The sequence below is a fragment of the Patagioenas fasciata genome, chromosome 1 (genome assembly GCF_037038585.1).
Source record: "Patagioenas fasciata isolate bPatFas1 chromosome 1, bPatFas1.hap1, whole genome shotgun sequence".
In the NCBI taxonomy this organism is placed as follows: domain Eukaryota; kingdom Metazoa; phylum Chordata; class Aves; order Columbiformes; family Columbidae; genus Patagioenas; species Patagioenas fasciata.
Genome location: NC_092520.1, coordinates 121,192,687 through 121,206,425, shown reverse-complemented (window position 1 = coordinate 121,206,425; position 13,739 = coordinate 121,192,687). Strand labels below are relative to the sequence as shown.

The 13,739-nt window shown below is 42.9% G+C and overlaps 1 protein-coding gene and 1 long non-coding RNA gene across 3 annotated transcripts in view; one reads left to right on the top strand and one right to left on the bottom strand.

The window, feature by feature from the left end:
- The first annotated feature begins 65 nt into the window (after positions 1 to 65).
- LOC139827027 (uncharacterized) lies at positions 66 to 7,690 on the top strand. Of its 2 annotated transcripts, none has more exons than XR_011737206.1 (3): positions 66 to 183; positions 3,132 to 3,271; positions 7,518 to 7,690. It is a non-coding gene; the product is annotated as an uncharacterized lncRNA (long non-coding RNA). The 2 variants fall into 2 exon arrangements; XR_011737207.1 differs by lacking the exon at positions 66 to 183 and adding an exon at positions 723 to 935.
- Positions 7,691 to 10,145: 2,455 nt separating this feature from the next.
- Positions 10,146 to 13,739, bottom strand: part of TMEM131 (transmembrane protein 131) — a 102,304-nt gene continuing 98,710 nt past the window's right edge. Inside the window, exon 42 of the mRNA XM_065854149.2 lies at positions 10,146 to 11,187. Coding sequence (XP_065710221.2) covers positions 10,891 to 11,187 — 297 coding nt within the window. The 3' untranslated portion in view covers positions 10,146 to 10,890. The remainder of the gene's footprint in view (positions 11,188 to 13,739) is intronic.

Sequence of the window (13,739 nt, the reverse complement as noted above, 5' to 3'; positions counted from 1 at the left end):
CGGGAGGGCCTCACGCGCGCCAGCTCCCGGCCCCAACGGCTGCCGGTCTCGCGCGCCAGCGGGCCCGGGTGACGGCGGCGCTGCCCGCACGGGGGCGCCATACCGACAGGTGCGGGGCAGAGCCGCGGGTCGTAAGTCCCCGGGGCCCGAGGAGGCCGGAGCAGGGCGGACGAGTTCCCTCAGGTGGGGCTGGCGGCGGGAGCGGCCCACGGGGAGCTGAGCGGGAGGCAGCAGCGGGCGGGTCGGCACTGGCGGCCGGTGTGCGGCGCGGTGGTGAACACCCCGCTCGGCCGCGTTGTCGGTTGGTAGAGCCCCCTCCCCCGCAGCGTACGTGTTACTCCAGTCATCGTTCCTCAGCAGCAAGGGCTGCTCGTCAGTGTGGGCTATCATAGATTCATAGAATCGTTTCGGTTGAAAGAGACCCTCAGGATCATTGAGACCAACTATAACCTAACTCTGGCACTAAGCCATGTCCCTAAGAACCTCATCTGTGCATATCTTAAACACCTCCAGGGATGGTGACTCCACAGTGGGAGGCTGGGCAGCCTGTTCCAATACCTGACAACCCGTTCCGTGAAGAATTTTTTTCCTAATGGCCCATCTAAATCTCCGCTGGCACAAGTTGAGGCCATTTCCTCTTGTTCTGTCACTTGTTACTTTGGAGAAGAGACCAACACCCTCCATGCTACAATCTCCTTTCAGGTGGTTGCAGAGAGCGATAAGGTCTCCCCTCAGCCTCCTTTTCTCCAGGCTGAACAGCCCCAATTCCGTCAGCTGCTCCTCATCACACTTGTGCTCCCTCGTCGTAGCCTGCAACATCTCTTCTAGAAACATGCTAGCCATGTAGTATTCTTCAAACCAACAGGACCGAGAATCCTGTTGTAGTATTTGTAAGATCCTGTGCTTAAATTAAACTTCCTAAAAATTGAAGTCAGGTAACTGCTTATCTTTTTTTTTTTTCATTTGGCATATTTGTGATGCTTAGAATTTCAGTTTTGAAATAGAGGCAATTTTGAAATAGAGGCAAGTTAATAAAATATTGTAGCAATAAAACATGTTTATGTGAAGGCAAGATAGCTAACCACTTTTAAAATTTCGTCATGAATTGCTTGAATTTTAACTATGTCTTGAAGTACTGCTGTTTGCACATAGTGCCTTGCAGGCACAGCCTTACCCCAGCTGCATTTGTCACACCCAGCTGAGTAACACAGCCTGTGGGCAGGGCCCTTGTTTGCTGCCTGCACCCTCTGCTCTCCCATGCTTTGTAGCCTCATGGAACCCAGTCACCATCATTCACCTCTCTTCCCCACTGAAGCCTTGTTGCAGCTCCACTGCTTGGGCTGGTTGCACAAGGTGTTTCTGTGCCTCTCTCCCTTTTCTCTAGTCATCCTCTGGCAACAACTCCAAAAGCACCAGATGGCTTTTTCGGTGCATGAGTTGTTACCCAGTATGGCCCTTTCCAGTGAGATGGTGAAGTGCTGCTGGTTTAGGTTGTGGGAATTCAGTGGGGATTTTACTGAGTGGAGAGGTGGGAAAGTGACTTCTCATGTCTCCAGGAGGGATTGTCACTAAGGCAGGCTGAGTGCCATGGGGCATTTCCAGGTGCAAACTCTTTCCTGGAAGAGCTTTTAGCCTAGGTTAGCTACATGTTTTTCATGGTTTGGGTTGAATGCAAGAAGCAGCCTCTTGTTTGTAGTTCTGTGGCCTAAATGTTCCCCAGGTACAGTATTCTTGCAGTTAGCCTTACATTTCATTAGCAGCGCTGTTCTGCTGGTGTTTTGTCTGCTCCGGAACACTCATATCGATGGGGCTCCCCAAGGGCCAGAGAAATGCTGTTTTTCTGGGTCCTGCTTGGACAGACACAGAAGTAGTTCTAGGTGTCTTGAGAGTTACTTAGTTAAACAGGCAGTTAATAGGTAAGATTGGGCAGCCAGCAAGATTCAAGGCTTACCAACCTAAATTAGGAACCTGAAACCATCTGTGCTTTGTGATAGCAAAAACCAACCCAGCTTCATGTCCTGTATTTGGCAGTGCCTTCTACCTTATAACTGTGAAAGGACAGAAACATAATGTGGGATTTCCAAGTGGTTTTGTACAGTTTTTTTACTACTTGCACATTCAGCAGTGTGTGTGTGTGAAGTGTGAGCTCTGAATTCATTTATATAGTGCTAGCATGGTGCTTTCTGTTGTGTCACGTCATCTCTACTTCCCCTTCTCTGTGTATTTATTTCTTTATTTCCTTTTGGGCTGTCATCATTTGAGTCCTCAGAGAATAAGGATTTTGAGGTTTATGCAAGTTGTACATGGAGTACCTGAATTAACCTGTAGTACTACATTGTGGTGGAGTTAGTTAACTAGGAAGTTGATGGCTTGTCAACAAACTGTAGCTGGTTTCTTTTTTGTTTTGTTTTTGCATTTTACTGATACATTCCTGTCTGCTGTCAGACTATGGCTCTAGATGGACAGTAATTGGATCAGTGTTCTTGTTTTCATGTTGTAAATCAAGACTGATAATTATTTAAAGAAAGCAGAACTACTGAATAGTGTTACTAAAAAAGTGGGCAGCTTTTCCAAAGAAGGCGAACTTCCGAGCTCATGGTAGTTTCAGAAGACTGAGAGAAGTGAACTGCTGTTCTGGTCTCACTGCTTACTCTACCAACCTGTTGAAAGCTTAGGTGGCAGCCCAAAGTCTGTTCTTGCAGAGATGTAGAAGGACCATGTGAGGGCATGCAGGGGTGGTTCAGGACCATCCACAGTATTAAAGTTCAAGTGCCACTTCAGTGTCTCACAGATGCAGGGCACTGTGCTCATGCTGTCGTTTGGTTGTTGAAGAGCTAAGCTAGGAGTCAGGGCTAAAATGGGGTAGAAAAGTGGGACTTAGAAGGGCAGAAGCTTTGAATGCACTTACACCTGGGATGGGTTTGGCTTTAAAACATTTGCTCTTTTCTTTAATCAATATTTATTCATGAATCTTGAAATGTAGGTGACCTATGGTGACCTGGGTTCTGCACGAGGGAGGCACAGGGCTCTTTTGGATCTCAATGAGAAAGGCACATAGTGTAATAACATTGCCACTTTATAAGGTAGAATAAAAAAAAGAAATATAGATAGTGAATCTTAATTCCTGACAGGTGCTGGGAACCATGCTTTCGTGCACCATCAGAGAGACCCCAGACGGATTTCCACGGCAGATCTGAAGTTCAGTCGCCTCCTGCACCATGGTGCCTTTTGTCTTGCATAGGGATCAAACCCATCTGTCTCCACCTGACAGGTAGGAGCATCCTGTCCTCTCTTTCTTTGTGTTCACCAGAGCACAGCACCAGCAGACACAGCGCATTCTAGCTCATCCCCTTCCAGTGTTGCGTATGTGGGGTCACACAGGAGTTACCCCTGCTAATGCACCAGCTGCTCAGGCCTGAAGTAGGAGACCCAGCAGTAGGCACAAACTGCCAAAGATCACTAACTTCTCCAATAAGTCTTGACCAAGGCACCCAATACAACCTGGAAGAGAGCAGGGCTGCAGCAGGGCTTTGATATTGAAACTAGTTAGTGGGACAGAACGAACAGTAAGAACTGAAATACTCAAAGGGGAGAGAATGCGGAGCCTGAAAAAAGCTCAGCAAAGGCCTTTCATGAGGATAAAGTGGACTGAAAGATTGGGAGGAGAGCAGAAACCTATGTGTTGGAGATTTGAACAAAAAATACAAATAACAGCATGCAATCCCTCAAGTAGGGTGTGTAGGAACGAGTTGTAAAAAAGTTCTGTGTGAACTGGAGGAGCTGGGAGCTGTGAACATGTAGAGAACATCGCAGGTGAAATGGATTCAATATTGGGGACATTTGTAAGGTGAGCAGATATAGAAGAAAACATACTGAAAATATGTAGAAGGGGAAAGAAAGAAAAGTGATTCATTTGCAGATAGTTTAATGAAAGAAATATTAAAATATAGGAAACATATATATATATATATATATGTCCGGCATGTTGTGATACAATGCTTAAAGGAAAGTGAAAGCCTGATGTGACTAACAGGGTGCCCCAATTTCATAGAATCGTAAAATTCCAAGTTGGAAGGGACCACAAGGATCATCTGGTCCAAACTTTCTTTGCAAAAGTATATAGCCCAGTACCCTGTCCAGCTGAATCTTGAAAGTGCACAATATTGGGGAATCCACCACTTCCCTGGAGAGACTTTCTCATCATGGAAGATTTATGGACTTTCCCCATTGAAGACCTTTCTATTTCCTCTTGGTTTAGGATTTCTGTCACATTACTGTTAAGGAATGATAGCTGTATAGACAGGCAGTGGGGAGTGTTAATTTTCTCGATGTACAACTCATTCAAGCAAAATGCTACTACTATGAGATTTTTTGCAAGGTTTCAGGAAGAAATCACAGAGGAAATTTAAAGGCCAGCTGGCACTGCTGTGATGGCCTGAATGCTCATTGTAGCCACAGAGGTGTGCTGTTTATCTAAATAGTAGGACTTGTAGTCTTCACTGTGCAGGGAGAAGAAATGGCATAACTCAAATTTATTGAGTTAGGAGAAGTGTTTTCCAGTGTGCTGATTTAATCAGAATTCCTGAAAGCCTACCAGGATTTTTTTTCCCATGAGTTAATATTGCTGTATTGACCAAATCAGTGACTTCTCACAAGGAGGCTCCATTTAAAAACAAAGCCGGCACCTATACCATCCATTTTCTAAAGCTGTCTCGTGCTGAACCTGCTGATTTCAGCAATATTCAGTTTTTATTGTTCTAATAACTGCATCATATAGATTTTTGCATGCAGTTGATTGATGCAAGGGCAATAAGTCAGGACAAAATCCGCCTCATTTCATGTACCCGGAACCATAGATTCAACCCACAGGCACTGCCCAGGTCCTACATTTACACATCTGAAATAAATCTCTGCGTAACAGTGAGGCACTCTCTGTGCCCTTGTAGCATGGACATTTGCTTTCTGTTTGAGCTGGGATGAATTACCCTTTTGGAGCATTTTTTTAGACAGTTGAGTTCAGCTGCTTCAAAGAAAAGAACCTTCTTTTATCCTTCCTTTCCTTCCTCCCTCCCTCACACATACATGAAATCTGAATTTGTCACTAACTTTCCAAATGTAGCTGAACTGTTCTATTCCATGTGTTGTTGTTTTTTTTCTTCTCAGTATTTCAAAGTATGAAGATATTCCATTCTGCCATGGCCTTTGCTTAGTCTAGCTGAATCATTAAGGCATTATTGATGTTTTCTTCAGCTCTGTTGATTTTTACACCCCATCCCTCTCTTGAATTTGAGGCTGAGTCTCCAGCCACAGAAGATAATTTGACAGGCAGGCAGATGTGAGCAAGGTTTGGCAGTCAGAAGCTCACACGAAGAAACTTCTGTGTTGCTGGTTTGGAGCAAGACGTTAAGTGAATATTCCCTGAAATTACTGTTATCGAAAAAGATTTTTAGTTTATCCAGCACAACAGAAATTTCCCCGTGAGCCTTAAGCTGAGTCATACCCATTTAATGTAGAACATTGCATAGTTTTTAGGGACTTTCTTCATTCTTCATTGCCAAACTCTTCAATGTTGGCAGGGTTTTGCTGGCAATTAACTTGACTGATAAGGACAAACTATACCAGGAGGATGAGTGATGCAAAGCTGAAGGGGCTAAAAGTCCTTTCCCCTTCCAGAAAACCAAAAACAGCCCATGAAGAAGCATTTTAATATCTTGTCTGATTCCAGCTTCTGTGTATTTCCCTCTTGAGAGGCAGCAAGCCATCCTCCCTAGCTTCTGTTGTCCTCTACATGGCCATAAATCAGGTTAATTTCCTCTCTTCTGTGGGTATTGTCTTCTCTGAAAATAATTCCAGGGCCAGGGAGTGATACTGGGTGAGGCAGAAGCTGCTCCAGGTGCTCGCTTTCCCAGTACACTTGCTTACCAGCAAATTCCTTGTAACTAGGCCAAAATACCACAAGTGACTTCATCCTGCCATGGACCCATACAAAAAAACACCCAGGAAACTTTCCAGAATATATACGTGTATATATATATACATATATATATATATATAATTTTTTTTTTCCTTGCGAATTTCTTAGCCCCAGAATTATAAAATGGATACCCTGTACCTCCTTCATAGAAGTATCTCTCCCCTCATGCCCTCCCCAGCCCATACCTTTAGTCTCTTGTAGGATGCCAGACTCCAGATCCCCTGTCTTGTTTAGGGCAAGTAATTGAAATGTGATTTCTCACAGTTTGCAAGAGAGTCCAGCTCGGGTGTCAGGGCAGTGTTTGCTTCACCACCTGTAAGTACCCTCTGGCACACAGCCCATGTGAATCCCGTTATCACAGTGCTAGAACATCCCACTCACTTCTCGCTGCCACTCAAGTACTACTTGAGTCTTATCTTGTAAAACTTCAGGAGAGCCTGAGCATAACCCCCCTGAAGAGCCCATATTATCCAGTATTAATGACACTTTGATGCAGAACATTTGCTTCACAGTAGGCAGATAGAGTATTGAAGTCAGGTCTCAGCTACAGGGTCTTTCCTGAAGGACCACTGTTTGGTGATCCTAACTTGACAAAACACCTCAAGGAGGGTCCCTTAGGAAGTGGCTATCAAATTTATCTTGACTTTTCCTTCCACCTTTCGCACTACTCTTGGATTTAAGCAGCTACTTTTTACTGTTTTGCTCAGTTGTCATATATAGTAGGGTTCTCATTGCTTCTTAAGACTCAGTTTTTATTAGTCCCTCTGAGATTAGCCTAGTGCTTCATTACATTTTCTCTGACTCCTGCAGATGCTTGTGGCTTTACTTTCTGGTTTGATTTCTTCTTTGCTATATATAGAATAAAAAAAAATACATGCTCCACTTGCTCCTGGATCACACAGCATCTAAGTAGCAAACTAGTAGTACTAAGTATGGTTACCAGTTGTGTTCAGAGGACTGCTGAAGAGTGTGCTGGTCCAGTCATCCTGAAGACTGCTTGAGTATTTGTGTAACTGAACATAAAGTCCATTCTTTACTGGGGTTAGATGAAAGGCACTGGGCAAAAGACTCCATTTTGAAGCAGAACCTGTTTAAAATGAGGTGACACTCTGCTCTTCCAGTTGCAGCAACCATACAGGAGAAGCTGGGTTATTTCCAGTGCCAGCGTGCGGCTCTCTTCTAACGAACTGACTCACCGTGAGCTGAAGCCGCCACTGCTTCATGAGGCTGAAACATTGAAGCTCAGAAAACTTGCTCATAATTACAAGTTGGGAAAACAGAGAAGGCACAGGCAAAACTATATTTAGTGTAAAACATCACTCCGTGTAGAATAATTTCAGTGAAAGGTAGCTTCTTACCCTGTGAAGGTAAAACACTGGTGCACGCTGAATTCTACCCCTCATTGGGTTGGGCAGACAGTTCATAGTCAGCTGGTGTGGACAACTTTCATATGAGCTGAGCGCGATGCTCCAGTGCTGAGAATCTGCTGTTTACTCACAGTCTGCAACCTACGTTGTCTTAGAGTTTGGTATTTCTCTTGCAGGGCAGTGGCCAAGCTACAGTATGTACTGCTGTTGACAGAGCTCTGGCAAGGGCTGGGCCCAGCCCTGTTCATCAGTATGTTGGTTCATTCCAAGTGTCTGCATCTGTGAAACAAACACTAACTGGCCTTTGACTGGAATTTTCTATCCTGTTCTGATACAGTCTTTAACAAAATCTCTAATGCCTTTCAAGAGCTTTTTTAAATAGAGCTTGTGCTAATTAACTTGGTCTCACACATTAAGGCCATATTCACCTACTTCAGGCTTTCAGAATTTAAAAACAGGCCAGAAACTTTTCGGGTTTTTAAAGTCTATTTATTCGTTAGAACTGGCAGAACAGAACTAAAATTAACAGTAATTGTTTCTCTTCCTTGCTGGGAACTTTGTATTCCCAGTAGCTTCCAGGTCTGGAAGAGCAGAGCTGACTCATGGTAGTTTGGCCCTGATGCTACTTTGAAGAAATGTTTTAAATTATCAGAGGTGCTGTGAGCTGCCTGGTTTCCAGGACAGCCCATCTTCCAAGCACTTTATCCTGTTTTTTTCCTCTGGTGTTTTTACTCGAGAGAGATCTTCCTTCATGGTCTGAGCTTCAGTCTTGTTCATTCTGCTTTTGAAAACACAGTCCACCCTTGCTTCCAAGCTTCTGACCTTACTTCTCCCTGTGATATTCAAGTTGTCCTTCTAGCAGGCTGCAACATTTTCCATCTCATCCAGGTTTTTATATAAGACTTTACATGTGCTTTGGCAAAAAGACCTTGTTTTCTTTTATTTTCACCTCAGCGTAAGAGGTCTGTCCGTGCTTTTATTCTGTGATGTCTGTGGATGCTTCTGGCTCATCATCCCCACACTGCTCCCCCCCCTCTCCTTTTCAGCAATTTTGGAAGTGTTTTCAATACATGTAACAAATGATCACGCCATAAAAGCTGGCAAGGAGAAGCCTCAGGGAGAAGGCAGCAAAACCTGTGTTGTATGTGTACTACCATGCACAGAAGTTTCTTTAGAAATAAGCAGCTCATGTCCAGATTTTATTTCAACTCAATTCTGTAAATTAGAGTTAGGACTTCTTTTCAAGTCAGCTCTTTTGCTTTCTTTAACTAGGCAGAACAGCGTGAAGTAGTTCTCCAAAATAACTTTTGACTAAAGGGAAGGAAGATAGGACACTCAAAAGCAGGAACTCTTTAGGCCTAGGACATTTTCCTTATAAATGTGGGGGGGAAGAACATGCTTCCTACTCTCTTAGGAAACTGAAAACTGTGCCAAATGGATCTCAATAGTTCAGGTTGTTTCACCTGTGGAATTTAAGTAATATTTAGTTGATGCTCAAGAGGAAACTCTTCAAAAGCAAGAACTGAGAATATTCTAAAGGCAGCAGAGGTTATTAGCATTAACACAAGATAATAGCTCACTTTTTTTGGGGGGAAAAAAAAGGTCTAAATATTTGTGTGCTGCCTTAACCTGTTCAAAGGGAAATGTTTTTACAGCAGAAATTGTTTCCTGTCCTTACAAATGCTTAAACCACAGAGAACTATTAGTATCTCAGAATTCATTTCTGCTTCTCTCCTCCAAGGAATAAATTCTAATATAAACAGTTGCTGGGGAAAAAGAGGTGGCACATCACTTTAAGCAGCTTCTTTCACCTTGAAGTTCCTGCTAGTTATCTTCTCAAGTTCTGTTTACAGAGAAACAGGCCCTGGCATGTCAGCAGCTTAACTCCTTATTCTTCATTTTGCATTTAGAGACTTGTTTGCCAAGTTACTCAGAAGGAAATTGCATACAAATCCAAGCTGAACATTTCATGACCTTGCATGGTTCTAGAAATACCCAAATTTTAAGAACAAAGGCGTTTCAGCAAGTTCCTATTTCAGAGATCTATTTCTTCAGCTTCTGCTGGTGGCAGGAAGAAAATAGCAAGCTGATAGTTGTAGAGATTTTGTTTACATAATGTGAACAGGAAAAGTGGCCACATTTACTTAACCCTCACATTTTGTTGCATACAATATTCCTTGTAACATAAAGGTTTTAACTAAAATATAGAGTTCTTACTCTTTTAAAGGATGGATTCTGATAAAAATCTGCTGCTGTAAATTTTAAGAAGTGCCACCATGTCCTAAGTCTATTCATGGTACTAGTGCTAATGCTTTCTTGTAATTCGAAAGGTTCATTTTTATTTGGCTTTAGCTCAGATGGATAGATGTAGTCTCTGGGGCTTGCCTTACTGTTAATGAATGGAAAGAGCGACTCTAAAGGCACAGATAAATAATTTCTAAAAATGGTAATATTCGTGTTCAGACCTATACAAGAACAGTGTTACAAAGGTGGGTGTAGCATAAACAGCAGCATCTGCTACTATGCCTGATACCTGGAAACTTGGGCAGTGTAGATACATTTCCAGCATTTTGCTATCCAGCTTTCAAGTGGGTGGTACTGTGTAATCCTGAAAGTAATTTCTAATTCTCCACTGCTATGTAAACCCACACTGCTGAGAAGCCAGGTTTCATTTGCAGTGATGTTTCTGTTCATATAGGCCCTATGCGCAGTAAATTCTGGCCTGAAGGCTAACTCTGCCAAGTGGATCCATGCATGCTCAAGTGCAGAAAAGACCAGGAGAACAGAATTACAGCAGACAGCTCTTGAAAAAAGCAGTATTTATTTTAAAGTACAACCCAAAGTTGTATCCCATAAGAAATGCACAAGGTATCTTGTTTCTTCCACAAGTGTTGGCTGTGTGCATTTCAGTTCAACTTAAAAATGCATTCAGGTTTACAAATGTACAAACAGCACAGAAAGTGTATTACAGTCTCAACAGAATGCTCTTACATTCAGCCATTTGCTCTTAAGGTTTTGTGTTGGTTTTGTTGGGTTTTTTTGTTGATTTTTATTTTTTTTCTTACATTCTTAGAACCTGTGTTAACAAAGACAGCCTTATTTTAAAAAAATACTCTGTATTTTAGCACAAAGTGCGTTTTGATTTTAAATTAGAACTTGGAGAATAATACTGGAAAAATTTAAAAACCCAAACTGGTACTTTTCATAAAAGTATTGCATGCCAGGGCCATTTTATAGTTCAAATTGTTTCCTAAATAAAGATGGCAGATGGTAAAATATGAAACCAGTGAAATTGTTCAGATTTACAGGCTTCAGCTGTAGCTGGGATTTGTGACCACACCCAGACTTTTTCAAGCTTATCCACAATCTCTCACTACCATATTGCAGGGCAGACTTCAAAAAGGAGCAAGTGATGAAAGCATGACTGGTGGGGGGGATGAGAAAAGGGGGGGAAGCAATGACCAGCAACAGCCTGAAAATGATGTTTCAAAAATTTGCATTCAGAACTGTATCATGACCTGAATAATAGTTCTTTCCTTTTGCTGAACTTCAGTTTTCATGAGGATAGTGTGAATTAGACCAAGGATCTGAACTTCTTCTTCCAATTGTTGGGCTCCAAATTCTCCAAGGATCATAGGTCTGTCCCATGTCTTCGGTAGGGTTGACAACAGCAGCAGCAGCGGGTGGGGGCGGAGCGGTGGTGGAGTTTTCACTGCCCATGAGATCAATGCCTGACAATGCGTTTGTTGGAGTGGTGAAGGGAAGGCCACTGTTGAGGTTACTCGACCAAATGGAACTGCTGAATGGAGTGGTGGACCATAAGCCACTTGGGTTGCCAAGGATTGACTGCAGTGAAGACAAAGCCCAATAAGTAGCAGTTCCATAACCTCTATTCTCACCTTGTTTACAACCCCCCTGGAAGAAAAGCATCTAAGAAGCAGCAAGGCTGCTGTGAAACCCCTTCCGTCTTCACTGCAACTGTGCAGTTCGGAAGTCCCTTTACTAGAGCTTGCCCAGAGGAACCATGCTACTAATTGTCACCAAACACCTCTGGCAACTGAATGGGCTGTAGACTGCAATTACGTTACAGGCTTTTAAGCTGTTTTCATTTGCGCTTATCCATCCCCACACCATTACAAATTTAAGCACTACTAGTGTTCAAGCTTTAACACACAAGGGTCAAAAAGTTCAAGCTTAATTAAACTAGTTAGAATGAGGTAGATTAACATGGTTCAAGTCTTAAAAAAAATTACAAAATTGAAGTTGTAATGGAAGGTCACAGCAAACTCTATTCCTTGATCCTTTTTTGGGTGTTTGCAAACTCTTCTCCTTGTACTCAGACATATGTTATAAATTGCACATTTTGGGTGAACCCACCTGTGTTCAGTCACACTGTACCTCCCCATATTCCCAGTGTATACTTTTTGCCCCATCCAAAATGGCTGCAGATGAAGGGAGAGGAGACTGGGGAACTGGCCATTTGTCATAGAGCTCCAGTAAGTCTGTCTTGGCTCAAGACATCTGAAGTCTCTGACAGATGGTCATGGTGCAAATGCAGGTGTGCTGCAACATGTCACAACTGCATTTGGGATGCACAGGACAGGTACAGCAAAAGCCTAGAGAACACATGCAGAAATGAACAAGGGCCAGGTTTTGTAAACTGTTTTATTAAAGCCCAAACAGTAGCAAGCAACCAGTAGAGGAATCTAACCCGTGGTGTGGTGGAAAGTGACACCCGGAAGCAGCCAGAGATGGAGATGAGAAAGGTTAAGCATAACTTTCATGCTAATATTAGCACAGAACCTGCTACATGTAGGCTTAAAGCACTACATACCTCAGTGCCAATACATTTAGTGTACATATGCTGTAAATTCAATTTGCAAATATACAGTAAACTTGATACATCCAAAAGGCAGTGGACTTGTTGAGTAAGTGCTGTAAGGTACAACCATCCTTGTGTTTGGATTTACTGGGTAGAGATAGGGCAGATGAAAATAAAAATCCCTTTAGAAAAGTAAACAAGGTAAACTCCGCAAATGTCTTCATTTCCGTTTTTTATTTTCTCCTTGGCAATGAAGATCAGCTCACTGTAATCATACCTGAAATTGGTTGGACACTAACACATTACCACAGGTCCTCATAGAATTACCAAGGGTTGGACAGGACTTCTGAGCATACTCAGGGGTTAACTGGGCCAACATCATGAGGACTCTCCAATGTCACTGAGAAGTTGAGCCAAACTAGTGTCAGAGTTTATTACTGTTACATAACTAAAAGGTTATATTTAAGCTCTACAGGCATTAGACAACTAAGCCTACAGAATGAAACACTCATTCTGCTGCTCAGACACCAACCATGGCACACTGAAAGTCTATTTTCTCCTGTGCGCAAGAGCCAGAAACTATTCCTATATGTCCCAAAAGCATTTGGGAAAGCCTGATAGACAGGCAATTGCTTATAAAGTTGAAGCAACCAGGAAGGAAGAGCAGAGGAGAGTACCCAAGACTAGACTGCTACTCCCTTTCAGGGCTGGCAGCAGGATGTACAAAGTCGCCGTCGGACAGAACTACACACAGGGAAATGGAGGAAAGAGGAATAAGGAACTGCAGTTAGAAAGAAACCTGTGAAGAAGTACTAGCAATGCAGCAAGGCCTGAGGGGAGACAGGATCCAGAAGTCAAATGCTATATCTACAGAAGCAGACCTATGCATAAAATGGGAAAGCAAGAGGAATAAGGAAGGAAAACTATCAAAATCAACTCCCCAGAAACCCTAGAAAAGAGGGTAATACAGAAGCCACTGTGTAAGTGCTGTTTGTAAGAACAGCTGTGGCTCTTGTGCCAGGGCCTTGGCCTGGTACCTGCACTCTTACCTAGCACTTGGAGCAAGGAAGTTCAGTGGCAGTACAGCCAAGTCTTCCTGCTCTGGCTCACCATGAGCACTTGGGCGAAAAAAACAAAACAAAACAAAACCCCACTCTCACTAAAAACATCTTCAAATACTTCAGTCTGTTTGCTGCTGTTTGTTTGTTAAGTGATGTTCTCATTGAATAAGCTCCTGAAATACCTCCCTCCATCCCCTTTTCTTCTTCCTCCTCCTTACCCAAAATTGAAGTATTTAAAGAGAGAGACTGACAGTTCTTCTCTACCATTTATCTGGTTTCTGTCTCGATGCTTCCTAAAGTGCACCCTAAAGCACACTTTCCAAGTGTTCTTCAGAAGTAGCTGGGAAATAGGTTAGGGGCTAGAGAGGTTGTTCAGGTTGTCTTCAGTCCCTTCTCCTATTGAGACTTCTGCCCTCCATGTGACTAAAAAGCAAAAATCTCTCCTTATATAGTTCTAGTGAGGTTACAGCTATGGTTGTAAGCACATGAGAAGGGCAGGATTGGTGAGTGTGTGT